Source organism: Silurus aristotelis (assembly GCF_946808225.1).
Source record: "Silurus aristotelis genome assembly, chromosome: 6".
NCBI lineage: Eukaryota > Metazoa > Chordata > Actinopteri > Siluriformes > Siluridae > Silurus > Silurus aristotelis.
Window position 1 is genome coordinate 33,052,242 of NC_139579.1, and position 15,170 is coordinate 33,067,411.

General features: G+C 39.8%; 2 protein-coding genes across 5 annotated transcripts in view; both read right to left on the reverse strand.

Annotated features, from left to right (window-relative positions):
* Window positions 1-15,170, reverse strand: part of crybg1a (crystallin beta-gamma domain containing 1a) — a 64,192-nt gene that overhangs the window by 5,310 nt on the left and 43,712 nt on the right. For all 4 annotated transcript variants that reach the window (XM_083544507.1, XM_083544506.1, XM_083544508.1 and 1 more), the window contains 13 exons: window positions 15,095-15,133; window positions 14,900-15,018; window positions 13,858-14,032; window positions 11,384-11,523; window positions 8,848-8,974; window positions 8,721-8,756; window positions 5,645-5,817; window positions 5,068-5,191; window positions 4,785-4,930; window positions 2,406-2,532; window positions 1,035-1,064; window positions 767-879; window positions 222-354 (listed from right to left, as the gene is read on the reverse strand). In XM_083544507.1, the coding sequence (XP_083400633.1) occupies window positions 222-354; window positions 767-879; window positions 1,035-1,064; window positions 2,406-2,532; window positions 4,785-4,930; window positions 5,068-5,191; window positions 5,645-5,817; window positions 8,721-8,756; window positions 8,848-8,974; window positions 11,384-11,523; window positions 13,858-14,032; window positions 14,900-15,018; window positions 15,095-15,133 (1,482 nt within the window). The remainder of the gene's footprint in view (window positions 1-221; window positions 355-766; window positions 880-1,034; window positions 1,065-2,405; window positions 2,533-4,784; window positions 4,931-5,067; window positions 5,192-5,644; window positions 5,818-8,720; window positions 8,757-8,847; window positions 8,975-11,383; window positions 11,524-13,857; window positions 14,033-14,899; window positions 15,019-15,094; window positions 15,134-15,170) is intronic.
* srrm1 (serine/arginine repetitive matrix 1) overlaps window positions 5,988-15,170 on the reverse strand; it is a 99,484-nt gene continuing 90,301 nt past the window's right edge. Inside the window, exon 18 of the mRNA XM_083544601.1 lies at window positions 5,988-6,015. The gene's annotated coding sequence lies outside the window, so the exon portion shown is untranslated. The remainder of the gene's footprint in view (window positions 6,016-15,170) is intronic.

A 15,170-nucleotide genomic window follows, 5' to 3' on the forward strand; every position in this document is an offset into this window, starting at 1 on the left:
TTTTTCCCCAACCTCCCCTTTCTTTCCTATTCTTTCCCTCCATTTCCCCAACTCTTTCCCCTTCTCTTCCATCTCTCTTTCTTTTTACCCATTTCTCCTTCTTTTCCTTTCTCCCTCTTTCTTTTTTATCTCTCTCTCTCTCTCTCTCTCTTCTTTTTCCAGTCCACTTCCCCATCTCTTTTTTCCCCTCCTCTTTTTTCCTCTCTCCCTCTTTTACTCACATGGCCGATGGTGTGCAGTGATTGGATGGTGCAGTCAGTGGTGGCTCCGCCCATCACAAAAGTGTTACAGTATTCTCCTTCCTCCAGGACGTACATGTTCTCTGTGAACTGAGGGCCTTCAAACGCCACCCAGCTGTTACAACACGCGCGCGCGCACACACACACACACACACACACACACACACACACACACTATAAACATACAAACAGGTATAATCCACATATACATCAGCTGTAACACAATATGGTGGTACAAAAATTTGAAGTTGTCTGGTTATTACTTACACACGCTAACACAACCAGGTGCAATAGACAAACAACCACACAACAAACATACACACACACTCACACACACACACACACACACACTCACACACACACACACACAGATCCAACTGTAACACAAATTCACAACCAGCTTTGAGGCACACTCATCTGTGACCCAAACACACACAGCCTGCAAAAACAACACCACGTGAAAAGTCTAACACCCTCCACTCGGACACAAACAGGTTTTCGTCTGGTTGTGTAAGACGTACACACACCTTCCAGCCAGGACTTTACACGAGCGAGGGTGAAATCCGTCTGGCAGGAACGGTGAACTCTCCTCCAGGACCAGATGATCACCAAGAAACCCGGGTTCAGAGAACAACTCCACCTGAAACGCACAACAAAACAACACAGTTTACTTTACTTTCTGTCAGGACGTGTCATGTGACCATTTGCAAAAACAATATATGATAAATGTCCATTCGTCATATCTAATATCCGCTTTAATGACATTCAGACACAATTACACCGCTCAGCTCTCACCTTGAACCTCGGCAGTCCGGCGGTCTGATCCTGCAGACAAACAAAAATAAGTAGATGTAAAAAAACTCCTCAACAACAATCAGCAACAATTACAATTTATTTAGAATTACAGTTTTGTTGTTGAACATTTGTAAGAGAAGTTCTGGCTCAGCTTCCCATGGGATAAATTAGCGGCCACTTAGCAACACCCTACTGACCACCTACAACACCCTATCAACCACTTAGCAACACCCTACTGACCACCTACAACACCCTATCAACCACTTAGCAACACCCTACTGACCACCTACAACACCCTATCAACCACTTAGCAACACCCTACTGACCACAAACAACACCCTACTGACCACCTACAACACCCTATCAACCACTTAGCAACACCTTACTGACCACAAACAACACCCTATCAACCACTCAGCAACACCCTACTGACCACAAACAACACCCTACTGACCACAAACAACACCCTACTGACCACTTAGCAACACCCTACTGACCACAAACAACACTATCAACCACCTACAACACCCTACTGACCAAATAACAACACAATTCGATCACCTAGCAACACCATATTCTGCAATGTTTATTGCTATTGACAACCTGTCAAACTCAGGCCGTGTAATTATATTTGGCCCGCAAGGTCATATCAAATGTGTATTAGAGCTGCCCGCCAGTATATAGCACATATACTAATAATACAAATCCCAGAATGCTTTGTTGGTGCGTTGGCGCGTCAGTCGAGACCGCTGAAAAACTGAATTTACCCGCAGATTTACCGACTTTGAAGCCCAGAAATGCAGATTTGAACTGCTCAGTAATCCGTTTGTGGTTGACGTGGAAAGCCCACCAACCAACCTCCAAATGGAGCTGATTGAACTCCAGTGTAGAGACACGCTCAAGTCAAAGTACGACTCTGTGTGTGCTGCACAGTTTCCATGTTTCCTCCCCGACACACTGCTCCGACTCCGTGTCCAAGCTGCTCAAATCCTCTCTGTGTTCGGCATCTCATATCTCTGTGAGCAACTGTTCTCTTTGATGAAGATGAACAAAACACCACTCAGGAGTCTCCCTCACGAGATTACAGAAAACATGCACAACAGTAATTTTTCCATAAATATTGAGTTTGGCCCGCGATTTCGTCCCAGTTGTTAATTTTGACCCACTGTGAATTTGAGTTTGACACCCCTGACCTAGAAAGAGTTTAGCAGTACCACAATAGCCACATTTAACCCCTGACCATTTAGCACCCTAGCGACCACCATAGCAACGGCTTCTAAGTGCCCTAACGACTTTTTAGCCTTGGATGCAGATGATGATGATAAAGATGATGATGCAGAGGAAGATGAAGATGTATTATTAGATTGTTACCAGGTACACGGGTTGGATGGAGGAGATCTTGTGATTGCAAGCGCCCCAATCCTCTGGACTCGAGTAGAGCCCTTTCTCCAACACATACACTTCACCGGAGAACGCAGGGTTTTCAAACACCACCCATCTGTACCGAGAGAAACACACACACACACACACACACACACACACACACACACACACACACACACACACACACACAGTGTTTATAAAGTCATAAGAAAGTGTTTCTCTAAGCAAAAACCAAACCTGTATTTACTCATCAATGTGTGTGTGTGTGTGTGTGTAGGTGATCTCCTCGTCTTTAACATCTGACCTTATACAGATCACCTCAAACATCTGGCCTAATTCATAACATCTGAAACATCCTCCTTGATACAGAGCATCTGAAACATCTCGCCTGATACAGAGCACCTCAAACATCTGGCCTGATACAGAGCACCTCAAACATCTGGCCTGATACAGAGCACCTCAAACATCTGGCCTGATACAGAGCCCCTTAAACATCTGGCCTGATACAGAACATCTGAAATATCTGACCTGATACAGAGTACTGGTTTATAAATGATTGTGATCATTCCAGAGCTTTAATGTTTCCATAGCAACAGGAAAAATCAAGGAGGAATTGAACCCATCAGGACGTGTTGCTGAAGGAAAATAATGAGCATTGTCGTGATCACACTGACTTCATCATGCTTCATCATGCCACCTGGGGGTTGATTGTTTTCCCGTTTCTACGTGTATCACTCTGTGAATCTGGAGAAATATATCAATAAATATTATTTTTAGATATCCTGAACGTCATGACCAACTTCCTATTTCTGCTCTCCAACTTCCTGAAATACCTCTCATACGCGATGACTAACATGACAGATTTATCTAAACTAAAGAGAAGAAAACACAAATGTGTGTGTGTGTGTGTGTGTGTGTGTGTGTGTGTGTGTGTGAGAGAGCTGTAACGATGGAGATGGCTCTGTTTTTACACTCACATTCTCTAGCAGTCAGTTTCTCTCTCTCTCTCTTTCTCTCTCACACACACACACACACACACACACACACACACACACACACACACACACACACACACACACACACACACACACACACACACACACACACACACACACCCCCCCCCCCCCTCAGGTAACCACATGTAAGCACACATAACCTAATGTAACCTTTACATAACCTCACGTAACCCAGTGTTACCTCACATTACCTCATGGAACCTTATGTTACCTCAAAGGTTTATACAACTTTTATGAGGTAACGAGGTAATGATACATAAGGTTGCATCATTACCTCATGTTACCTCATAAAAGCTTATACCTCATGTAACATGCTACTTCACGTTACCTCATAAAAGCTTATACAACCTCACGTTACCTAATGTTACTTTATGTTACCTCATGTAACCACAAAAGCTTATACAACCACGTGTTACCTCATAAAAACGTATATAACCTCATGTAACATTACCTCATGTTACCTCCTGTAACCTAATAAAAGCTTTTACAACCTCATGTAACCTCATGTTACGTAATGTAAATTAAAATACATGTGTGGGGAGTAGTAGCTCACTGGTGAGGAGTGGTAGGGAAGTGGTAGCTCAATCATGGAAAGGGGTATCTCAGTGGTGGGAAGGGGAAGCAAAGTGGTAGGGAGGGGTAGCTCACTGGTATGAAGGGGTAGCTCACTGGTGGGAAGGGGTAGCTCAGTGGTAAAAAGGGGTAGCTCACTGGTAGTTGGGGGGTAGCTCAGTGGTTAAGGCGCTGGGCTACTGGTCGGGAGGCCCTAATTTCAAGCCCCAATATCGATATTTGCCAATCTTGGGCCCCTGAGCAGAGCCTTTAGCCCTTTGTGCTTCAGGGGTGCTGTATCATGGCTGACCCCAGCTTCTGAACAAACTGGAAAATGCGAAGAAAAGATGTTCACTCTACTGTAATGTATAAGTGACAAATAAAGTCTATTGTATGGAAGCTTATACAGCCTCATGATACCTCATGTAACTAATCGCTGGATCAGTGTGTATGTACCGCAGAATACTACACAAACGTTGTACAATTCTAATGATTAAAACACACCTAATAATTATATTACATTATACTGCATTTTATTATATATATAAAACAAATACAATAATAAAATTAAATGAAAAAAGAAAAGAAAACAATATCAATATTAATCAAAAGCAGCCTATAGTATTATTACTATTATTATATTATATTTATATGAGGTTTTTTGAGTGTGTACCGTTTGTGTAGATTTCAAATCTTTGCTGGAAGTTGTGGAAGACATTAAGAAATTGTGTGTGTGTGTGTGTGTGTGTGTGTGTGTGTGTGTGTGTGTGTGTGTGTGTGTGATCAGACAGACACTCACACTCCAGAGACGACTTCAGCGGACTGGGACTTGCTACCGTACGCCGTCTCCTCCATGGCCATGACGGGGACGAGCAGGTCAGCAGTCAGACTCCTCTCACTGAAATCACACTCAGTGAACAACTTCAGCTGAGGAGATACAAAGTCCTGAAGGACACACACACACACACACTCAGTTACTTCAAAAGGATCCACTCACACAGAAAGAGTATATACAAACACACACACATACAATCACCTAATTGTGTAAAGTGAGGACAGTTTTATGAAGGGGCGGGGCTTACCGACTGTAGGGGGCGGAGTGAGAGCAGTGTGTCCCCAGCTCCCCAATCAGAGCAGTCAACATATTCACCCTCCTCCAACACGTACTGACGACCCTCAAACTCTGGCTCTGTGTAGCCCACCCACCTACACACACACACACACACACACACACAAAATCACTACTAAAGAGTCACAGTTACATGACCTAGGCTAAAGGGACGCTAAAGTAATTGATAATTTTTTATTTGAATCATTTAAAATAAATATATATTTAAAAAATTTTCAAAGTGAATGTAAATTTGCTTTAATAAAAATAGATCAATTTGACAGTTATTAATATTAAAAATCATAAAATAATTACTATTAAACAATAAATATATCTTTAAATGATATTCTATTAGTAGAATAATTTAGTATTATAATAACTCATACTGCAATTATTAATATAATTATCATTAATTTTAAAATGTCAGTAATGCAGGTCATGTGACCCAGCAGGTGCCCTTCATTCAGATCATCCTTATTTATTTCATAAATCATCAAATCCTGAGCAGAAATCCCAGAATGCTCTGCAGCGGTGATGAACGATCCACTTACAGGCCACTGAGGATCTTCAGAGAGCCGATCGACAACAGCTTCTTCTTCTTCTGGTCTGCGTTCGGTCCATCACCTTCACACTCCTCCTCGTCGTCTTCCTCAGAGATGTTGTGCATGTCCGTGTCAATCTCCAGACAGGAGCCCTGGAACTGAGGATCCTCATACAACACGGCCTGAGAGAGAGAGAGAGAGAGAGAGAGAGAGAGAGAGAGAGAGAGAGAGAAGAGAGAGAGAGAGAGAGAGCGAGAGAGAGAGAGAGAGAGAGAAAGAGAGAGAGAGAGAGAGAGCGAGAGAAAGAGAGAGCGAAAGAGAGAGAGAGAGAGAGAGAGAGAGAGAGAGAGAGCGAGAGAAAGAGAGAGAGAGAGAGAGAGAGAGAGAGAGAGAGAGAGAGAGAGAGAGAGAGAGAGAAAGAGAGAGCGAAAGAGAGAGAGCGCGAGAGAAAGAGAGAGCGAAAGAGAGAGAGCGAGAGAAAGAGAGAGCGAAAGAGAGAGAGAGAGAGAGAGAGAGAGAGAGAGAGAGAGAGAGAGAGAGAGAGAGAGAGAGAGAGAGAGAAAGAGAGAAAGAGAGAGCAAGAGAAAGAAAGAGAAAGAGAGAGAGAAAACACAATAATAAATAGACAATATGCATAATTAAATAAAAGAGACAAAAATGTATTTACTATTGAAAAATGTATTGTATTGTATTTATTGTCAACTAATACATTAATTTTAATTGATTATTCTAATATATAAAAATAAATAAACAACAAAACACAAACAAATACAAAAATATAAAATAAATAAATAAGAAATAATTATATTTAAAACCAAAATATTTTTTAATTCAATTAAATAAATAAATAAATAAAAATGCAAAATGCAAAAATGCAGCATAAAGTGAATTATTTACTACATAAAATAAAATGCTAAATAAACAAAAATCAAAAACCCATTAAAACAGTGAATAACTATTATATACTGCATTAAGTTTTAAAGAAGAGTTTAAATAATTACGAGTTAAATAAAAATAAAAAACTATGAATGCAGGATAACAAGGAAGTTTAAACCGTATTTAAATAAAGATTATTTAAAATAATCACAGAATTTAAAATAATTAAACAAAACATTAGTAATAGATCAAATGAATATAAATTATATTAAAAAAAAGTTGAATTAGTTACAGAACCAACTATAAAATTGAAAGCTAGCAGTGGTTGCTAACTAGTTTGCCACTGAAGCTAGCCATGATTTGTTGGTAAACAGGATCTGCTGCTGAACCAGACAGGAACGCGTGAAGGGAATGGAATGCTCGTTTTGCCCGGCCTATGCATGTCCAGAATGCTAGGAATTCTGGGATCCCGTCCCGAGCTTCCTCCCCACGGCAACGTTTGGCGTTGCAGCAACACGTTTCCTTATGCGGTGATCACTAATAACAATCAGCTCCAGGAGGCATGTTCAGGAGATGATTCTACTGAAATGCTTTATTTCATTTATTTATTATTATTAATAATAATAATAATATAATTTAATATAAAAATCACATTAAATATTCAAATAATTTATTAGCATAAATTCTCTTCTTAATATATTTTAGTTTGACAATCTTTTATTTAAGATTTTTATTTTTTATTTAAACTATTAATGCAGTTTATTTGATATATATAAATAATTATATTCATATTTAGAAGACTAAAAACTGGAATTGTTTCATCATATAAGCAGAAGCATACGTCAAGCTCTTTAATTATTATAAACATAATAATAAATAAAGAAATGTGTCCTCTATAATTTATTTTTCTTTTCTCTCTTGTTGCTGTAATCATCACAGAGATGCTCCTGACTAGACACTTGTTCAAGCAAATCCTTTAAGCTAAATCCAGCCCCTTTAACTGTGTCTGAGCATGCCCAGTTTAAACCTGTTTCAACGCCTGAAACACACACACACACACGCGCGCACACACGCGCGCACACACACACACACACTTCTAAATGGATGCCACCCAGTGCCTTAACATTTCCTCTTGTTGGAAAGTAATCATTATGTTGTTGTAGAATAAAAGTGGTGAGCACAGATATGCTTATTTACCCACACACACACACACACACACACACACACACACACACACACACACACACACACACACACACAAGCAATGAAATGTGATGGTGAGCCTTAAAAGACGGCGAGATCCTACAGCGGTTTTTAAAAGTAATAAAAAAAAAAAAAAGTGTTCCATATTTTTTATATATATATATAAAATATATATATTAATTATAATTAATTATTAATTATATATTTTTTGATAATATTAATAATAATAATAATAATAATATTGATTAATTATTATATATATATATATATATAAAAAATTCATATTATGTATAATATATTATTATATATAAAATATTTTGCCTTGAAAAACATGAAATTCAACTGAAAAAAAAAAAAAAAAAAAAAAACTGATTTAATAAAAATACTAATATATTTAAATAATAACATCTAAACAAGAAAAATGCAAAAAAAAAAAAAGAAAAAACAATTATAACAAAGAAAGGCAATTTTATTAGTTTAGAATTTCTATAAACTAATTTATAAACTAATAATTTCTAATTATTCTAATATAAAAATCTAATAAACTCAAATTCTACGACACAAACAATGCAACATCTTTTGAAACTAAATGAAACAGAAATTCATCTGGCAGAACTAGGCTGGTGAAAGCACGAGGGTTTATAAACTGTATGGCCAAAAGTTTGTGAACATCTGACCATAAGATCTATTTCAACATCCTATTCTGCATTTAGTCCCTATTTCCTGTTATAATGAGCTCCACTCCTCTGGGAAGATGTTCCACTTGATTTTTGTGGTTAATTTGGTGAGATCTATTCAGCCACAAGAGTGTTAGTAAAGTCAGGTATCAAAGATGTCCTGTACAATTGTGTATGTCCAGATATCTGGAAAAGGGTCCCAATACTTTTGGCCATACATGTAGCTGCTACAAGGTTTAAACCAGGACAAGGATTCAGGAAGGGTGATATGTGTGTGTGTGTATGTGTGTGTATGTGTGTGTGTGTGTGTGGTTGTAAAGTGAACTGACCCCCACTTCGTGAGGATTTTCCACCTTGATTCCACCCTGAAACAGAGAAAGGCAGAAGGTTACAGTTGTTTGTGTTCGTGTGCAGGTGTTCGTGTGGGGAAATAAACACTGAATAACGATTCTTTACCATTTTGAGAGGACGTAAAGATCCGACGAAGGGATCGTGAAAACCCCACGACTCTGGACACGGATACTCTCCTACAGTCAACACCGACAACATACCCTGGAAATCCGGATCACTGAACACTAGCCAACTACACACACACACACACACACACACACACACACACACACACAGAGACAAATTGTGCAGACACACACAAACACGCACAGTATGGAGACAGAAACACACAGACAGACAGACAGACGGCAGACACAAACACAGAGACAGATAGACAGACACAAACATACATCCAGACAGACATCCAGACAGACAGAGATAGAAAGACAGACAGACACAAACACACAGACGGACAGAGATAGAGACAGACAGACAGACAGAGAAAGACGGAGACAGCGTGCAGACACAAACACACAGACAGAAAGAAAGACAGACAGACAGACAGACATCCGCAGACAGACACACAAAAACATTGAGACATTAACAAATGTATTCAAATGTCAGTCACTTTTATAAATCATTTAAAACATTTTACTGTATTATTGTTGTTCTCATATCTTTTAATGGACAGATTATCCATCCTAACATTAGACAGAATTATACAGATTTATTAAAAAGCTAAAAGAAACCATAAGTCCAGAATTCTGCAGTTTTAACACCATATAACTGAAAGTATGTGCCCCCCAGGCTAAGAGACAGTCGGGGCATAAATTTATGGTCAAATCTGTGAGCAGTAAAAAGCACCTTATTAAATGTGTTGTATTTGGAAACAGTGTCAGGTTTCAGGTCTCAAACATCTCCCACACTGCAGATTTATTAACTCCAGACACGCAGTAGCAGGTCTGAGACATTCCACTGAACCTGCATCCACAACTGTCTCTCTCACTCTCACCGAGTCTGTCTGCCTAACTGTCTCACTTTTACCGAGTCTGTCTGCCTAACTGTCTCACTCTCACCGACTCTGTCTGTCTAACTGTCTCACTCTCACCGACTGTCTGTCTAACTGTCTCACTCTCACCGAGTCTGTCTGCCTAACTGTCTCACTCTTACCGAGTCTGTCTGTCTAACTGTCTCACTGTCACCGAATCTGTTTGTCTAACTGTCTCACTCTCACAGAGTCTGTCAGTCTAACTGTGTCACTCTCACAGAGTCTGTCAGTCTAACTGTGTCACTCCTACCGAGTCTGTCTGCCTAACTGTCTCACTCCTACCGAGTCTGTCTGCCTAACTGTCTCACTCCTACCGAGTCTGTCTGCCTAACTGTCTCACTCCTACCGAGTCTGTCTGCCTAACTGTCTCACTCTCACCGAGTCTGTCTGCCTAACTGTCTCACTCTCACCGAGTCTGTCTGCCTAACTGTCTCACTCTCACCGAGTCTGTCTGCCTAACTGTCTCACTCTTACCGAGTCTGTCTGCCTAACTGTCTCACTCTTACCGAGTCTGTCTGCCTAACTGTCTCACTCTTACCGAGTCTGTCTGCCTAACTGTCTCACTCTTACCGAGTCTGTCTGCCTAACTGTCTCACTCTTACCGAGTCTGTCTGTCTAACTGTCTCACTGTCACCGAATCTGTTTGTCTAACTGTCTCACTCTCACAGAGTCTGTCTGTCTAACTGTCTCACTCCTACTGAGTCTGTCAGTCTAACTGTGTCACTCCTACTGAGTCTGTCAGTCTAACTGTGTCACTCTCACAGAGTCTGTCAGTCTAACTGTGTCACTCTCACAGAGTCTGTCAGTCTAACTGTGTCACTCTCACAGAGTCTGTCAGTCTAACTGTGTCACTCTCACAGAGTCTGTCAGTCTAACTGTGTCACTCTCACAGAGTCTGTCAGTCTAACTGTGTCACTCTCACAGAGTCTGTCAGTCTAACTGTGTCACTCTCACAGAGTCTGTCAGTCTAACTGTCTCACTCTCACAGAGTCTGTCTGCCTAACTGTCTCACTCTTACCGAGTCTGTCTGCCTAACTGTCTCACTCTCACCGAGTCTGTCTGCCTAACTGTCTCACTCTCACCGAGTCTGTCTGCCTAACTGTCTCACTCTTACCGAGTCTGTCTGCCTAACTGTCTCACTCTTACCGAGTCTGTCTGCCTAACTGTCTCACTCTCACCGAATCTGTTTGTCTAACTGTCTCACTCTCAGAGTCTGTCTGTCTAACTGTCTCACTCTCACAAAATTTGTTTGTCTAACTGTCTCTCTCTCGATATTAGATTGTTTGACTATTTTTCTTAACAAAAGGTTAAACTTTTGTACCCTAAACACTTAAAAACTGTCTGGAGAACCGTCTTAGAGGTTCTCTGTAGAACTCCACAACTACAAATGATTTTTCAAAGAAGAAGCGAGTGAGGAACTCTTTTCTTTCTCTGCACACAAAGCTGAATCTAATTTCCTGTAAATGAGAAACAGGCCTCATGTAGAGTGGCACTGCCAAAGTGCTGAGCTCCACCCAAAGTGCCTGTGCTCTTTCTCTAAAACACACGGCTTTGCCAGCTTCTTCTGCACTAAACAAACTGCTGTAATCTGAGAGCAGGCTGAGGATCACTCACACTCCAGAGTGGACCTTGATGGATCCAGCGCTGTGGGGACGCCCGAAGGTACCGAGTTCGATTATGTCATCACAGAACGAGGACAGCCGGCCCAGTCCGTTCGGTTCTGAGAAGATCTCGATCCTCGGCAGGCTGTAATCCTGAGGCAGAAAACACCAAAAAAATCTAAGAAATTTTCAACACGTTAAATAGAGAGCAAGCGAAGAGCACACACAGCACACAGATCACTAATAATATTCAACAGATTCCAGATTTAATAAACTAATCTATGATCACACACACCTCAAGATATAGTCTAATATTCTACTGTTGAATTCTATAGTATATTTCACGTTTGTGTGATGTAGTGTAGCATTGTGTATTTGAGAAGTGCAATATAGTGTTTTTAAAAATTTGAATAAAATGAAAACTAAAAGACTTTGAAATCACATGAGCCAATATTTTATTCACAATAGAACATCGAGAACATAAATGTTTAAACTGAGAGATTTTACACTTTTATGCACAAAATGAGTCTCAAAAGTTGGCACAGGGGCATGTTTACAGTGGTGGAGCATCTCCTCTTCTTTTTAAAACAGTTAGAAGACGTCTGGGCATTGAGGTTACGAGTTTCTGGAGTTTTGCTGTTGAGATTTGGTCCCATTCCTATTTTATGTTTAATGATGCACCATATGTGCTCTATAGGTGAAATATCTGGACAATTCAGCACCCGGACTCTACTACTACGAAGTCATGCTGTTATAGCTGTAATAGCTGCAGTATGTGGTTTTGCATCGTCCTGCTGAAATACACAAGGCTTTCCCTGAAATAGATGTCGTTTGGAGGGGAGCATAGTGCCTTCCACAACATGTGAGCTGCTCATACCGTATGCACTTATGCACCCCATACCATCAGAGATGCTGGCTTTTGAACCGAAACACTGGAAACACTCTGGAAGGTCCCCCTCCTCTTTAGCCTGGAGGACTATATCTATAATATAGTATATAGATTAATGTAGTGTGTAGATTGGTATAGTATAATATAATATAAAGTGGAATAGTATAATGTATAATGTAATATAGTGTAGTATAATATAGTATATAGATTAATGTAGTGTGTAGATTGGTATAATATAATATAAAGTGGTATAGTATAATGTAGTATAGTATAATATAGTATATAAAATAGTATAGTATAAGGTAGTATAACGTAATATATAGAGTGGTATAGTGTAATATAGTATAATGTTTTTTTTACTGACTAATTTTTTTATTTTTTGTTATTAGACTAATTTGTTTTTGCAGAAGATGAAATGAAAGTGTGGAGGATTTTGGCCGTATTTGGTCGTAGGGATTCTGTAAGGCTTTAACCACTAAACACCAAAACCATAAACACCAGATCACAAAAGATTCAACTACTAAACGACTAAAACTCAGGCTCTGGAAATTCCCTAAATCCTTCCCGCGATTGAATTATGTTGTTCTGTTTCTCAAGCACAAGCGGAAAAGCAGCTCGAGCTAAAACCTCACAAATCTCATAATATACTAAAATCTAGCAGGGATACGATTAATGATTTAATGGTAGTGGTACAGTTATTTAAAAGAATTAAATACATATAAATAAGGAAGAATAAGATAGAATTTGTCCATATGCTAAATAATTTAACATATAGTAAATACTTCAACATTTTATTATTAGAAAGGAGTAGTTACTATAATTGTTATATCTCTTATTTACAGAAATAAATTGTAGTCTCATTCTGATTGGTCAGAAGCTACTGATTCATTTACATATATATCAGTTCAGTATTGTGTTCGTATGTAAACATTATACAGAAAATATCTTGGCAAGTACAGTGTATAATTTAAAATAATGCTATATATAATGCTAATGCTAATTCTATAATATTAGAATTCTATAGTAGTATAGTGTAGAATTGTGAAATAGTGGAATGTAGTGTAGTGTAGTATTGTGTAGAATTCTATATTAGTGTATTATTGTGAAGATGTTGCGATGGGTTTCTGAAACATGTTAATTAGTTTCCTCTCAATTAGCTTTTATGCAGTTAATAAGGGATCTCTATTAACTGCTCTCAGCTCTCTACAGGTTCCTGAGACCTCCGAAATATCTGGCACACACTGATGTGTCAAATCTGAAATCCTGTCCCGTGCCAATTTCATGGTCCATCCTGAACCTTCTGACTTTCACACAAGACCGATATTATCAGCTCCTTCTCAAAAACGGTGGTGAACGCAGAGTTTCAGAATATTTCTGGAAGCTTGCGTAGACCCGTGTAGTAGAATAAACGTGTGAGTCAATAGCAGGAGTCGCCTGCGCTCACAACCGAGAAACGTGTCGATCTTAAACCTGCTGAGATTACACGAGGGGACAACGTTCACGCTTTCCCGTCTATAGCGAGCGCAATCTTCATCTCCAATCAGGAGAAGCTTCAGGTGTTTTACACAAAATATCAGCAATGATTCAGAACCTCTTACCCTCACAGCCAGACGAATGGAACCGATCACCATCGGTTTGTTCGGAATGGGAATCCCGTCTGGACCCACTTCCTGGTTAGGTTCCGGCTCCGCCCACTCGTTCACCAATTCCGTCGGCCCTTCCTCCAGTGCGATGATCCGTCCTTGGAATCCCGGCTTTTCATAGAGCAGCCAACTGGACAGAAAGGAACGTCGCTAATGAGCATTTCATGATACGCAATATTTGTGTACAATCAGACGTGAGATGTGTAATGATGTTTACCCCAGGCAGGGTATTTACATTAGATAGGTGTTCTTCTCTCTCAGAGGAACACAGTCATCGTTAGTCATCGTTCTTCTGAGTCACATCAAAGACTCTTTTAAATGAATGAATGCTCTTTTGACTAAAACCCTATAGTTCATGACTGATCTCTAGCTGCTGACTTCTGCCTCTGTTTTTGCCCCTCGGACTCTGTTTGCGTGTGAATTCCGCCTGGTTTTGACTTTATTGTTACCCATCGTTTTGGATTTGATTGCTTGGTTTAATAAAAATTTGCTGTTTTTACTGCAATTGCGTTCCATTTTGTAAGTTTCATTTAATTTCCAGCTTCAATGTTTAACATTTTAAGGTCCTTACAACTCAAATACATTTGATTTGAATTGAATCAAGTTTTAACAATGGACATCATCACAAAGTTGCTTAATGGAAATAAACAGATGAAGAATAATCATTTTAACTACAGAGTCTGGAGCAGATTATCACGATCGGGATTGGTGCGTTCGAGCCGCCATGATCTCACTAAACTGACCGAGCAGGCCGGGGGATTTTCTGGAATTCGCTCTTCCACAAAGCAAAGACTTTGTTTTGCATTAAAGATTTTTTAACTACAGTAGGAATTCCTTCAGGGGAGGGTGGGATTAAAAAAACTTTATTACGTTATGCAAAGGCGATTAACGGTCCATTCAAACAATCGTCTTTCCCACTTTCCCACGTAAAATACTCCCGTTTACTCCGCTGAAAAAGAATCGGACATTTGTTTCCCTACTAAGCAAAACTTCTCACCATCCTCTGATGGCTTTCAGAGAAATAACAGGCGAGAGCTGTAACGACGTGGCGTCATCGACGTCCCTGAACACCTCGTACGCCTTGCCGCCGAACTCGGCTCGCTGGAAGATGACCAGCTGTGAGGAAACACAACCTCGTTAGACTCGGTGAGAACATTGTTTAATCACGGTGCAGAATGATTTGCTACAGTACCTTCCCGGGTCGCTTGTGAAACTCTCTGACGGTTGTTATCTGCAAAAGGAAATAAAGTTCTTGGTTACTCCATAAC